Raw genomic sequence first — 13627 nt, forward strand, 5'->3', positions numbered from 1 at the left:
TGTGGCTTATTTCTGCATCAGCGATAATCGTCAGTCTTCTCTTCCGGGTGTAGTGTGATGTAATTGGCGCAGGCGCATTGAGGAAGGAGCTGGCAAGCGCGCGTCCTTCACTCAGTACCCTGGCGCCGATTGAGGAATGTTACGGCGCAGGCATTCAGCAGCAGACGGGGCCAGCGGGAGGAGGAGAGCGCTCGCTGGCCCTGTCTAGCAAGAGGAGATGGGGCGTGTCTAGAAGCGGCAGATGCAGCGGCTACCAGCAAGTACACGCCCAACTTGCTGGTAGTGAAGAAATTTGCATATGATAAAAGTATGATTTTTACAAGAAATAAGCCACAGACAAAGGAAGGACATGTATGATTGCACTCAGCTGACATTAGCAAATAGCTAATGTCGGCTAATGAAAATTGCACAATGGGGGGTGACAGAAGCCCTTTAACTGTGTGGATTCCAATGTTTGGCTTCCTCTGGAGTTGCTCGCGCACACACACCTTTTGCAGAGGTCAACTTTCCGTGAACTGTTTCTTTTATGGGATTCCACTACCAACCTGGCACTGTATACAAGCTCAGCCCTATTCATTTATATTATGATATAGTTACCGTATATTGTATATGACTCATCTTTTCATTTGTGCAGTATATGACAATCAGTACACAATACTAGCTGTGTACGTATACATGCAGTTAGTGCCTGTAGGAGGTGATTGTTAAAAGCCAGAAATGTATTATTTAACTCAATGATAGGGATCAGGCTATTTGGAGATCTGTAAAAGAAAAAGGTTTACAGAGTCACAACTAACATGGCAAAAACGGTGGAATTTTATTCTTAAAAATAATATTGAAACCCAAAATTATACACAGCATAGACCGTGAACCATCAGTATACAGCACACTGCCTGCAACCAGTTTGAAGGTACACATTTCTGAAGGTTTTCGTTCATTTCCTTCTTCTCTTGTAATCCATGTGGTATCTCCACGGGTTGCCTGTAAATTCCCTTATAACCTCCCTCAATGTAGTACAAACATTATATAAAAAAGAGGTTTTGACATCATGTGACTAAAAATAATTCATTTTCTTGTTCATCTTCACCTTTTTCGTCTTGCAGAAACATAATTCACATACTATGCCATGACTGTTAACCACATATAATGACAGATCAATATGATCCAGTGAATGCGGTTTTGTCCACTGTTGTGCCAATGCACACGATAAGTTTCAACTCTTGCAAAATATCAGTCTTCTAAAGAAGGCGGCCAGTCCACATCCACAGACTAACAAAGACAGAAAGAAAAAGGTAAGAGAATGGCCACATTACTAACACTGTTTAAAAGGAAGACTATAAACATAGACCGTCTTAAAGGGGCTGTCCAGGAATACCTGGAGAAATTCATACTCCCCTGCTCCATGCCTCTCTTCACTGGTCTCCCAGTCCTTGTCTGTCAACTTCCAGATGGAGTCATGTGCGCCACTACAGCCAATGACTGGCTTCAGAGGTGACATGTCTCCAAGCGGCATATTACCACTGGGTTTACGACCCAGTCATTGGCTGCGGCAGCGACCATGATTCTGTCTGTGCAGAAATTGACATACGGGGACCAGAGGACAAGGGAAGAGAGGCAGGGAGCCAGAACGGAGTGGGGGGGAGCAGGCGAGTATAGATTTTTCCACAGGTATTACAGGCTGGAGAGCAAATTTAAAAAATCCTGGAAAACCCCTTCAAACCCTGCCATATATTTATTACAGTGGCAGATGCTGTCTAGTCTAAGTTTAGTTTACTAAGTTTAGTTTAAAATCTTGGCGCATGGTGCCACAGGAATGTCATCTTTCCGCTAAGCCACACTCCTTGTAGGACAAGCTGCAGAAAATGTCTGAAAGTGTCTAAAACAATTAAGAAATGTATCTGAGTGTACAAGTATCTAAGGCCTGATTCACACGACTGTCCTTGGTCTGAGAAACATAGCCAATGTGTCAGCCATATTTCCCAGACCCAAACTGACTGCATCATAGTGATTTATAATACAGTCATTTCCAATCTGACTGTGGGTCTATTGTATTGTGCTCACATGGTCAGTCCAGAAGATGTGGCCGACACATTGGCCATGCTTCCCAGACTGAGAACGGTTGTGTGAATCAGGCTTAAGTCTCTGGAGTGTATGGAGTGGAGGTTATACATGTGCGCTGCTACTTCATTCATATGGGGCTGCCAGAGCACTGTACCTGGTTATCTTCTGCAGTCCCACAAAGATTCCATGAAGCAGAAGCACACGTCCACCACTCCAGGGACTCTGGAACCCCATTCTGGTGATTGATTAGACCCTTACCATTCAGATACACATCACCTATCCTATGGTGGTAAGTTCTTATGTAGGACAACTGGGCCAAAGTTTTCTGTTAAATCTCTCTAGGCCCCCTATTCCCCTTCACACAACCATTGAAAAACGTCTGCCTTCCTCCAGAACGACTAAGTGCATCTTTTTGAAGACCGATTTGCACAGACTACCTGGTTGTGGTTAAAAGCAACCAGAATTTTTTCATTAAAATCTATGGGTGTGTAAAGGGAAGCAGGGGATTTGGAGCTTTATATCAGAATATAGCTTCAATCCATACAAAGATAGAAATGTTGACAACTGGAGGTACATTTTAAATCAAAGCGCTGAAGCATTTTAAGTAATGGAGGAAATTTAAAAAATGATTATTCACAGAGCTTCAAAAAGTTAATTCCTAATATTTAAAAGTAAAATATCTTATATAACATTGTTGTATGGGGTGGCCCCCCCAACCTCGTAAAAGGACAGGCAATTAAGCATATTACATGGACATGCCAAAAAGTAACTAGTCATACTGCACTATTGCTAGGCCCATGACTACTACTGTATTCTGATTGAGCAGACAGGGGTATGAATCTTGCTGATTTTTTTATTTAATAAACTGCAGTTCAACCACCTCCCTGTTTAGGGGCCGCTGATTAAATTTTGCTCTGAGCCAAATTTTGCTTATATGAGATGAGAAAAACCTATTCTAAAAAAACTGCTACTCTTGTCCAAGGTCTTCACTTTGAACATGGACAGACTGTTGATTTGAATGGATATCTGTCACAGACGTACCAAGACATACGGACGTCCCCGCGACAGTGAGTGTCAGGAGATCTTTGAGACTGGCAACACGTGGTTTGATTTGACATGTTTACCTTGTGGTTCAATAGGCATCACACACACTATATCACTAACAGCAGAGAACTCCTCTCACCCTTGCCTTCAGTGTCACTGACAAATCTCGCCGCGATCTTCCAGCAGAGGATGAAACCGTCACTGGGCTCGGCGGATGCCCAGTGAAACATTTGAGGCAGATTCCCTCAGTTGAACCAGAAGAGTGGAGGCGCAGGCAGTTTTCAGAACTGAGGGCATCAGCCTCAAATGTTTCACTGGGCATGCGCTAAGCCCAGTGACGGTTTCATCCTCTGCTGGAAGATCGCGGCGAGATTTGTCAGTGACACTGAAGGCAGGAGTGGGCGGGGTTCTCTGCTGTTACTGACTGATATAGTGCGGGGAAGGGGGGGGGGGGACAACGGCGCTGCTGGGGGCGTAGAGTATGAGCCGAGGAGAGGCGTGCTTGGGATCTGCTGGAGGGCGGGCCTGGGCACTCAATGGGGGTGTTGCTGGGCACCATTGAACAAAAATAACGCCCCTCTGGGCACCTAACTAGCTCATTTGCATAAAGAATAAAGTGGATTTTTTTCAAGATAGAAACCAAGCAGCAAGGAAAGAAAAGCACATCTGGAAAGGAGGTAGTAAGTGCTACAAGAAAATCGTTTTAGTTTAATGGTGATGATTCTGGTGACAGATTCCCTTTAAGGCCTCAGGGGGACTCCCGTTCATCCTTTCTTTTGGAGGAACAGGTTGTCTCATTCCTGTCATTAGTACCAGGGTACTTTAGGGTTAGAAAGGGCTTTAGGTATTTCTGTTTATGAACTCACCTACCTTTGGGGTCTGTTCATACTGGTAGTCAGTGCTTTGGTTAGGGTTTTCACTAGGAGGTGTCCATCTTCCTTCCCTAGTATTCAGGCCTTATTTCCTTCCCTCTTTCCCTCCTATGTTCGGTGTGGGGTTTCCCTCCCACATTAGAGCGTGACATCATAAACTGTCTTTTTTTTTCTTGCTTGTTTGAGTGCAGCCATGGATCCAATTGCTGCACTGGCAGGACAGTTGCAAAGGCTGTCTTTGGAAATAGCCAACCTCCGCTCGACTGTATCGCAGATTCAGAGATCACAGGCTGTTGGTCCTGGTGGTAGTGGTGGAGACCAGACCTATCTGGAGCCTAAAGTGGCCCTCCCGGACAGATTCTTTGGGGGACGTGTTAATTTCATTTTGTTTAGAGAGGCATGCAAACTGTATTTTAGGCTACGCGCACACTAATCTGGGGGTGAGAATCAGCGAGTCCGTGTGGTTATTACATTGCTTAAGGCGGATACGCAGTCTTGGGCTTTTTCTCTGCTGACGGAATCACGGTCTCTCCGGTCGGTAGATGAATTTTTCGAAGCTTTGGGTTTTATTTATGACGACCCGGATCGGACATCCCTGGCTGAGACCAAGCTGCGTTGCCTTTGTCAGGGAGATCGTTCTGCTGAGATTTATTGCTCAGTTTAGGAGGTGGGCTACAGATACTGAGTGGAACGATCCGGCTCTCCGTAGCCAGTTTTGTCAGGGGTTATCAGAGAGGCTGATAGACGCTTTGGCCTTTCATGAAACTCCTGTGTCTCTGGAGGCTGCTATGTCTCTTGCCATATGCATGGATAGACGCCTGAGAGAGAGATCCAGGGGCCCTCCACTCTCAGGACGTACTATCACATGATGTATCTTCCTCCTCTGACACTTTGGGTGAAGATACTCCCGAGTTTAGGTCTGGGGATGAACCCATGCAGTTAGGGGGAGCTACTTCTGGATCCGCTTTTAAGCATACTGGTCGTAAGAAGGGAGTATGTTTTTTCTGCGGACAGTAGGGACATTTTATCGGAGTATGTTCATACATTCAGCGTAAAAATAAAAAGGGGAGGGCAATTAATTCCCATCTGACTCTTGGAGGGGTGAGAGGGCTGTCAGAGAACGTACATTTCTCTTTCACTGGTAGTACCCGATTTCTCCTGACTGATGAGGTGGCGCTAAAGTAAAAAACTGGGGAATGAGGTGTTTATAGACAGCGGGGCAGGGGTGAACCCGATTGATGCTCAGTTCTTCCGTATGCACGGGTTGTCACAGAGTGCATTAGAGAAAAATATTTCCATTTTTGCTACCGATTCTGCACCTCTAGCTCAGAAGTGTTTATCGCAAGTGGTGCATGATATCAGATTAAGAATGGGTGACTTTCATCAGGAATTTATCTTGTGTTTTGTGTTGGAGGGTCTCCCTGCTCTGGTGGTTCTGGGTTTGCCATGGTTGAGCAAGCACAATCCAACCATGGATTGGCAAGCTAGACAGATTCTGGATTGGGGTGATTATTGCGTTGACAAATTGTCTTAATACATTTTTCTGAGTGGATGCCAGGATTTACCTCCACATCGGGAATATGATTGTCCTATCAATCTTATTCCCGGAGCGAAGTTGCCCAAAACTAGGTTGTATAACCTTTCTGGACCTAAAAAGACTGGCCATGAGAGAGTATATTACCGAGAGTTTGGCTAAAGGACACATAAAACCTTCCAAATCTCCAGTGGCAGCAGGGTTGTTTTTTTTTGTAAAAAAAAAAAAAAAAAAAGACAGAGGTGTTCGGCCATGTCTGGATTTCCGTGAACTCAATCGGATTGTCCATGATCCTTACCCCCTTCCTTTGATTCCTGATTTGTTTAACCAGATTGTTGGTGCCCAGGTGTTCTCTAACTTGGACTTAAGGGGGTCATATAATCTGGTCAGAATCAAGGAAGGGCATGAATGGAAGACGGCTTTCAATACTCTTGAGGGTCACTTCGAGAATCTGGTCATGCCTTTTGGGTTGACCAATGCTCCTGCGGTTTTCCAGCATTTTGTGAATAACATTTTTCATCACCTTGTGGGGAGGTTTGTAGTCGTGTATTTGGATGACATACTAATTTATTCTCCAGATGTGGACATACATCAGGATTACGTTAGACAGGTGTTGCAGATCCTAAGAGATCATAAATTGTACTCAAAATTAGAGAAAAGTGTGTTTTTGCTGTACACGAGGTGCAATTTTTGGGATACCTGTTGTCGCCTTCGGGTTTTCGAAAGGATCTGGAGAAAGTCTGTGCTGTATTGGACTGGGATTGACCCGAAAATCGGAAGGCTCTTATGCGGTTTTTGGGGTTCACCAATTATTACCGAAAATGTATTAAGAACTATTCGACAGTGGTGAAACCCTTAACTGACATGACTAAGAAAGTGTGGTCCGATTCGGCGTTGCGAGCCTTTTCTGCAGTTAAGGAGTTCTTTCTTTTATGCTCCTATATTGGTGCAGCTGGATGTATCACAACCTTTCATTGTGGAAGTGGATGCGTCCGAGGTGGGAGTAGGAGCAGTTTTATCACAGGGCCAGTCACCTGGTAAATGGCATCCATGTGCCTTGTTCTGTAAAAAAAAAAAACTCTCTTCCACAGAGAGAAATTACGATATGGGTAACAGAGTGTTACTGTCTATTAAGTGGTCTTTCGATGAATGGCGTCATTAGTTGAAAAGGGCGATTCATCCGATCACTGTGTTCACAGATCACAAAAACCTGGCTTACCTGAAGTCAGCTAAACGACTGAAAGAGAGGCAGGCCAGATGGTCTTTGCTTCTCACCAGATTCAATTTCACTGTCCCTTATCGTCCTGGGGTTAAGAACGTCAAGGCAGATGCCTTGTCACGTAGTTTTCCTGGAGGTGGCGATTTTGAAAATCCGAGTCCTATTCTGTCAGAAGGGGTGGTGATATCCGCTCTATACCCTGACCTAGAGGTTAAGGTGTTAGAGGCTCAGGGAGACGCACAGGATTCTTGCCCCTCTGGGAAATGGTTTGTGCCATCGGAATTGCACCACAAGGTGTTTGAGGAGCATCATTGTACGTTCTTACAGGACACCCTGGGAGCAGATCCCCGCGACAGTGAGTGGCAGGAGATTTTTGAGACTAGCAACACAAGGTTTGATTTGACATATTTACCTTGTGGATCAATAGGCGTCTGTTGTTTCTGGTACTGGCCACACCCTTAACTTCCAGGTGTTGCTATTGTGGTCATTTAACTTTCCCTATTTATAGTTGTTTCTCCCACAATGTTGTGCAGTTTATAGCTTCAGTTGGACCTGTGGATAGCTGGTGCTTGGATCTCAGCTGAGTTCCTGGTGCTGCCATAGCTTCTTGGAAGTTAAGTGTTACCTTTCCCTTGCATTTCCTTGCTGTTTTGCTTAAGGCCTTAGGGAGACTCTTGTTCACCCTTCCTTTTGGAGGACCAGGTTGTCTCATTCCTGTCATTAGTACCAGGGTCCTTTAGGGTTAGAAAGGACTTTAGGTATTGCTGTGCATGAACGCACCTACCTTCGGGGTCTGTTCATGCTTGTAGTCAGTCAGTGCTTTGGTTAGGGTTTTCACTAGGAGGCGTCCATCTTCCTTCCCTAGTTTTCAGGCCTTTTTTCCTTTCCCCTTTCCCTCCTATGTTCGTTGTGGGGTTTCTCTCCCACTTTAGAGCGTGACCATATCATGTAATGCTTCATTTACCCTGTAGAGTCCCCGCAGGGACAGTAAACAGGTACTTACAAGTTCAATAAAAAATTACAGCTAAACAATGGAAGTACCGGCAGTAGGATAACCCTGTCATCAATCTATTATTGGGGTAACTTTTTAACAAGATGTGACTGTCCGCACTATACAGCCCCTTTAAAGGAAAGCTATTGAGTGATTCTACAATAGGGTGCTAGCAGTTCATATAATTTAAAATAGTGGAGACATCTTTGGAGAATTTCTTTAAAGGGAATCTACTTTATGCCTGGTGTAGAGTGCACTGAAAGGTATATTTGGCCCAATGTATTATTTTTCTTGCTTTTATACAGCACCAACATAATCTGCCGCAATGCACACAATATATTCACACACATTTCCCAGCAACTAACAATCTAGTTTTCCAATCTCAGACACTGGTAAAAACGCTTCACCACTAACCTCCACATCCAGCTCTAGGATATCAGCTGTAGTTTTCATCATGGAGCCAATATTTGGAACGGTTCTCCCGAAGTCACCATGTACAAACTCCTTTATATAGCTGCATCACTGTCAAGGAAGAAATACTTTGCAGAATGTTTTTTATTATTATTACATTTCAGAGTGGCCTTTTATTGTGGGCAGTCTAAGGCACTACTGTGCAATATTCATGCTGTCTAATCAACACCTTGATATGCCACACCTGTGAGGTGGGATGGATTATCTCGGCAAAGGAGAAGTGCTCACTAACACAGATTTAGACAGATTTGTGAACAATATTTGAGAGTAATGGGTCTTTTGTGTATGTAGAAAATGTTTCAGATCTTTGAGTTCAGCTCATGCAAAATGGGAGCAAAACTGATTTATATTTTTGGTCAGTGTACAGTCGTGGCCAAAAGTTTTGAGAATTACATAAATATTGGAAATGGTAAAAGTTGCTGCTTAAGTTTTTATAATAGCAATTTGCATATACTCCAGAATGTTATGAAGAGTGATCAGATGAATTGCATAGTCCTTCTTTGCCAAGAAAATTAACTTAATCCCAAAAAAACCTTTCCACTGCATTTCATTGCTGTCATTAAAAGGACCTGCTGAGATCATTTCAGTAATCGTCTTGTTAACTCAGGTGAGAATGTTGATGAGCACAATGCTGGAGATCATTATGTCAGGCTGATTGGGTTAAATGGCAGACTTGACATGTTAAAAGGAGGGTGATGCTTGAAATTGTTGTTCTTCCATTGTTAACCATGGTGACCTGCAAAGAAACGCGTGCAGCCATCATTGCGTTGCATAAAAATGGCTTCACAGGCAAGGATATTGTGGCTACTAAGATTGTACCTCAATCAACAATTTATAGGATCATCAAGAACTTCAAGGAAAGAGGTTCAATTCTTGTTAAGAAGGCTTCAGGGCGTCCAAGAAAGTCCAGCAAGCGACAGGATCGTCTCCTAAAGAGGATTCAGCTGCGGGATCGGAGTGCCACCAGTGCAGAGCTTGCTCAGGAATGGCAGCAGGCAGGTGTGAGCGCATCTGCACGCACAGTGAGGCGAAGACTTTTGGAAGATGGCCTGGTGTCAAGAAGGGCAGCAAAGAAGCCACTTCTCTCCAAAAGAAACATCAGGGACAGATTGATCTTCTGCAGAAAGTTTGGTGAATGGACTGCTGAGGACTGGGGCAAAGTCATATTCTCCGATGAAGCCTCTTTCCGATTGTTTGGGGCATCTGGAAAAAGGCTTGTCCGGAGAAGAAAAGGTGAACCCTACCATCAGTCCTGTGTCATGCCAACAGTAAAGCATCCTGAGACCATTCATGTGTGGGGTTGCTTCTCATCCAAGGGAGTGGGCTCACTCACAATTTTGCCCAAAAACACAGCCATGAATAAAGAATGGTGCCAAAACACCCTCCAACAGCAACTTCTTCCAACAATCCAACAACAGTTTGGTGAAGAACAATGCATTTTCCAGCACAATGGAGCACTGTGCCATAAGGCAAAAGTGATAACTAAGTGGCTTGGGGACCAAAACGTTGACATTTTGGGTCCATGGCCTGGAAACTCCCCAGATCTTAATCCCATTGAGAACTTGTGGTCAATCCTCAAGAGGCGGGTGGAAAAACAAAAACTCACTAATTCTGACAAACTCCAAGAAGTGATTATGAAAGAATGGGTTGCTATCAGTCAGGAATTGGCCCAGAAGTTGATTGAGAGCATGCCCAGTCGAATTGCAGAGGTCCTGAAAAAGAAGGGCCAACACTGCAAATACTGACTCTTTGTATAAATGTCATGTAATTGTCGATAAAAGCCATTGAAACGTAAGAAGTGCGTGTAATTATATTTCACTACATCACAGAAACAACTGAAACAAAGATCTAAAAGCAGTTTAGCAGCAAACTTTGTGAAAACTAATATTTGTGTCATTCTCAAAACTTTTGGCCACGACTGTATATTTCATTTTATTAATACTGTATAAGAATTCTCCAGATTATTAACCTTCTACTACTCACTCTCACTTTGAAGACTCTTTTGTTCAGTTCATACCACTTCAAGACCGGGTCACTCACCCCGATGAGACACATTTTCATTTGTTTTAGCACATGAGGCTACGAAAGCCATACTTTTTTTTGGTTATTTAAATACCTTCTGTGTTTTTTTTTTTTTTTGGGTGATACACAGGGATTTTTTTTGTATGCCAGTTTTATTATAGTCATTTTTGTTTTTATTTTTGACTAGCAGAAGGACCCGGCTTCGCATGGGTATATTTCATCTATTTCATTTAATGTTTGTGTGTGTAGTTAAAAGATATCGACAGTATCCACAATAACAGTAACATCTACAGAACCCCGCCCCTTCGACAGTGGCCACCACAGCAGCCACCCGTTTATTAGTGACCTCCACAGTACCCCGTCTCGTTAACAGTGATTTCCACATTAACCCGCCCCCTTTACAGTGATCTGTACAGAGCTCTGTTCCCTTAAAATGTGACCTTCACAAGACCCCGCCTTCTTAACAGTGATCTCTACAGCACCCCACCTCTTAACACTGACCTCCATAGCGGATGCCCCCTTTCACTGTGACCTCCACAGTTTCCTGTCACCTTAACAGAGACCTCCACCGCTCCCGCCCCTTTACCAATGACCTTCACAGCATCCCACCCCCTTATCAGTGACCTCCACAGCAGCCCGCCCCTTTAACAGTGACCTCCACAGCGGCGCCCCTTTATTAGTGACCTCTACAGTACCCCATTTCCACAACACACCGTCCCCTTAACAGTGGCCTCTACAGCAATCTGCCCCTTAACACTGGACCCCATAGCGGACCATCCCCTTAACTGTGACCTCCACAGCAGCCTGCCCCTAGGGTGGCCAGAGGTCCGGTTTTAGGCAGGACAGTCCAGCTTTCAGACTTCCTGTCCTCCGTCCGGCGCAGGACCTGGACGGACACAGGGATGTTCTTTTGAACAGCTCACTCTCAGACAGCAGTACTGTGTATTGTACTGTGTGAGCGTGATTTGCAGGGAGAAAGTCACCCTCCCTCCCACCCCTGCAGCTGACAGAAATTTATTTTTACCTTAACTTGTTCAATCCCTGTCGGCTGCTGAGTTAGGGGGGACCTGACCGGATCGGGGGCGTGGCTTAGCAGGACCTGGGGTGGAGTTTTTAAGTCCGTCTTTTGAGGGTGGCTTGAATAGCCACCCTACCTGCCCCCTGAACTGTGACCTCCACAGCACTCCACTCCCTTAACAGTGTCATCCATAGCACCCTGCCTCTTTAAAGCTGACCTGCAGCAGTGAAGAAAAATGGCTGGGTTGTTATGGAAACCTGGAGTAAAACTGTGTGTATGTGAAGACTAAGGGCCTGCGAGCTTCTATTGGCTAAGGGACATGTGACCATGTATGACAGTTGGGATATGAAGAGAAAGACTTGCAGGCTTGTATTTGCTAATGGAGGTCATTTTTTGGGAATATACTTTTGAAAATATATAAAGAAAAAAGTAATAATGGCCTGTTTTTCATATTTGAAAATAATATGGAATAAGGTGGCTCTACTATTAATCGTATGGAGTAAGATGCACTTGTACAAATTGACTTACCCTGTCTTCAACTAGTCATTTATGGAAATTATGTAGAAACTTTGACTGGCACTATTGCATTCGGGAGCATATGGATGCAAATATTTATTATTAGTGCAACACCCTACCACGCTGGCAAACCACGCTGGCAAACATATTAGTGCAACACCCTACCACGCTGGCAAACATATTTATTGACATTTTTTATATATTATAGTGGTGGAGGGATCAAATCTTTAGTGTTTACATTAGTATTACCTCCTATTTATTGAACATTGATTCTATCTTATTCTATTTTAAGTTATTTTAGACAGTTTTTATTGTACTACCCTGTTTCCCCGAAAATAAGACAGTGTCTTATATAAATTTTTGCTCCCAAAAATGCGCTAGGTCTTATTTTCAGGGGATGTCTTATTTTCCATGACACATGGGGATCAGAGGGGGGAATCAAAATGGCACAAGAGAATCAGAGGGGAGGGGGATTACCATTTTACAGTAGTACCCCCTTCTGATCATCCTGTGTCATTTTGATTCCCACCTCTGATCCCCCTGTGTCATTTTAAGTGATCCCACTACCCTGTGCCAGTGGACAGTGGATTATTTAGTCTCTCTCCCCCCTCCCACCTTCACCAGACATCCCCACTACCTTATCAAACATTTCCCCCCCACCACCTCAGTCACCCCTGTGTGTCCGTGCCAGCCAGATTCCACACAATGTGCCCAGCTCCTGCCCCGCGCGACTCACTGTCTAATCGCGAGTCAGCCAGATTCCGTCAGGGCAGAGCGAGCAGCAGGCGGCTTCTCCTGGCGGCAGCGCAGGCTCTCTGATTTAAAGAGACCTCGCACTGCCTGAACAGCTCTGGATGCGCTGCGGCCAATCAGTGAGCTGCGCGGCGGCAGCCGCCGCTACAGTCCAGAGGATTCAGACGCCCTATGGTAGCGTCAGGGGCCTTATATTCTGGCGGGGCCTTATTATCGGGGAGGTCTTATTTTCAGGGGGTTGCCTTATATTACAGCGAGAGGCAAAACTGGAAGTAGGTCTTATTTTCGGGTGAGGTCTTATTTTCGGGGAAAGACGGTAGGATTAAATAAATATTTGCATCCATATGCTCCCGAATGCAAGAGTGCCTGTCAAATTTTCTACATAATTTCCATAAATGTTTTTTCATATTTATTTCTCTTTCTCGTTAAAGGGGTATTCCCATGGGGGCATATCGCTAGCATATCTCTCCACAGCCACTAGGCTAACCAGTTTTAGTCTAGAGTCCGAAGGAGGCAGAGATGACCTGCTCTGTTTTTTGCAGGTCTTGCTGCTTTTTATTTTATTCATTATATTGTGCACCACGCAGCCAGATTACTCCTATTATAGGCAGAGTATTTGTAGTATCTCCAATGCTGTGCCCTCTTGGTACAGTCTGTAGCCCATACGGCTCCTGCATTACTGGGTGTTTCCCTCCCTTCCCCGGCTCTAATCTGTGCTAGGCAATCATGTGGCCCCCCTTCCTGCGGAGTGATGATTCCTTCCCCAGAGCTGTATTCATCACTCTTTTCTGGTTATGGCATGCATCTAGTACCCTATTACCGTCGTGCTCGGCGGTGTACTCGTACTATCTCCAGGCACTGTCTACAACATACCATCATCCTGGTTGTAGTATGTGCCTGGTAACCATATGTTCTCCCCCCTTCCTGCGTGGAGTGGAGTTGCAATTGTTAGATCCAGTATATGGCTGGCCTGTTCAGATCTGACACTCGGTGCAGTACCTCCTGAACCAGGCCCTCTGAGTGCACCAAGTATGATTGTCCCTGTACCAGGCATGATTTTTACTTTATTGCTTGACGCACTATTTAACCAGACTTCTCAGTCCTGTTATGCACCAGATAACCACAC

At 44.6% G+C, this 13627-nt stretch overlaps 1 protein-coding gene across 1 annotated transcript in view; it reads right to left on the reverse strand.

Annotated features, from left to right (window-relative positions):
- Nucleotides 1-799: 799 nt before the first annotated feature.
- PUS10 (pseudouridine synthase 10) overlaps nt 800-13627 on the reverse strand; it is a 121338-nt gene continuing 108510 nt past the window's right edge. The window contains exons 17-18 of the mRNA XM_040429727.1: nt 8136-8235; nt 800-1269 (exon numbers count right to left, since the gene is read on the reverse strand). Coding sequence (XP_040285661.1) covers nt 1231-1269; nt 8136-8235 — 139 coding nt within the window. The 3' untranslated portion in view covers nt 800-1230. The remainder of the gene's footprint in view (nt 1270-8135; nt 8236-13627) is intronic.

This window comes from Bufo bufo, chromosome 4 (assembly GCF_905171765.1).
Source record: "Bufo bufo chromosome 4, aBufBuf1.1, whole genome shotgun sequence".
Classification (NCBI taxonomy): domain Eukaryota; kingdom Metazoa; phylum Chordata; class Amphibia; order Anura; family Bufonidae; genus Bufo; species Bufo bufo.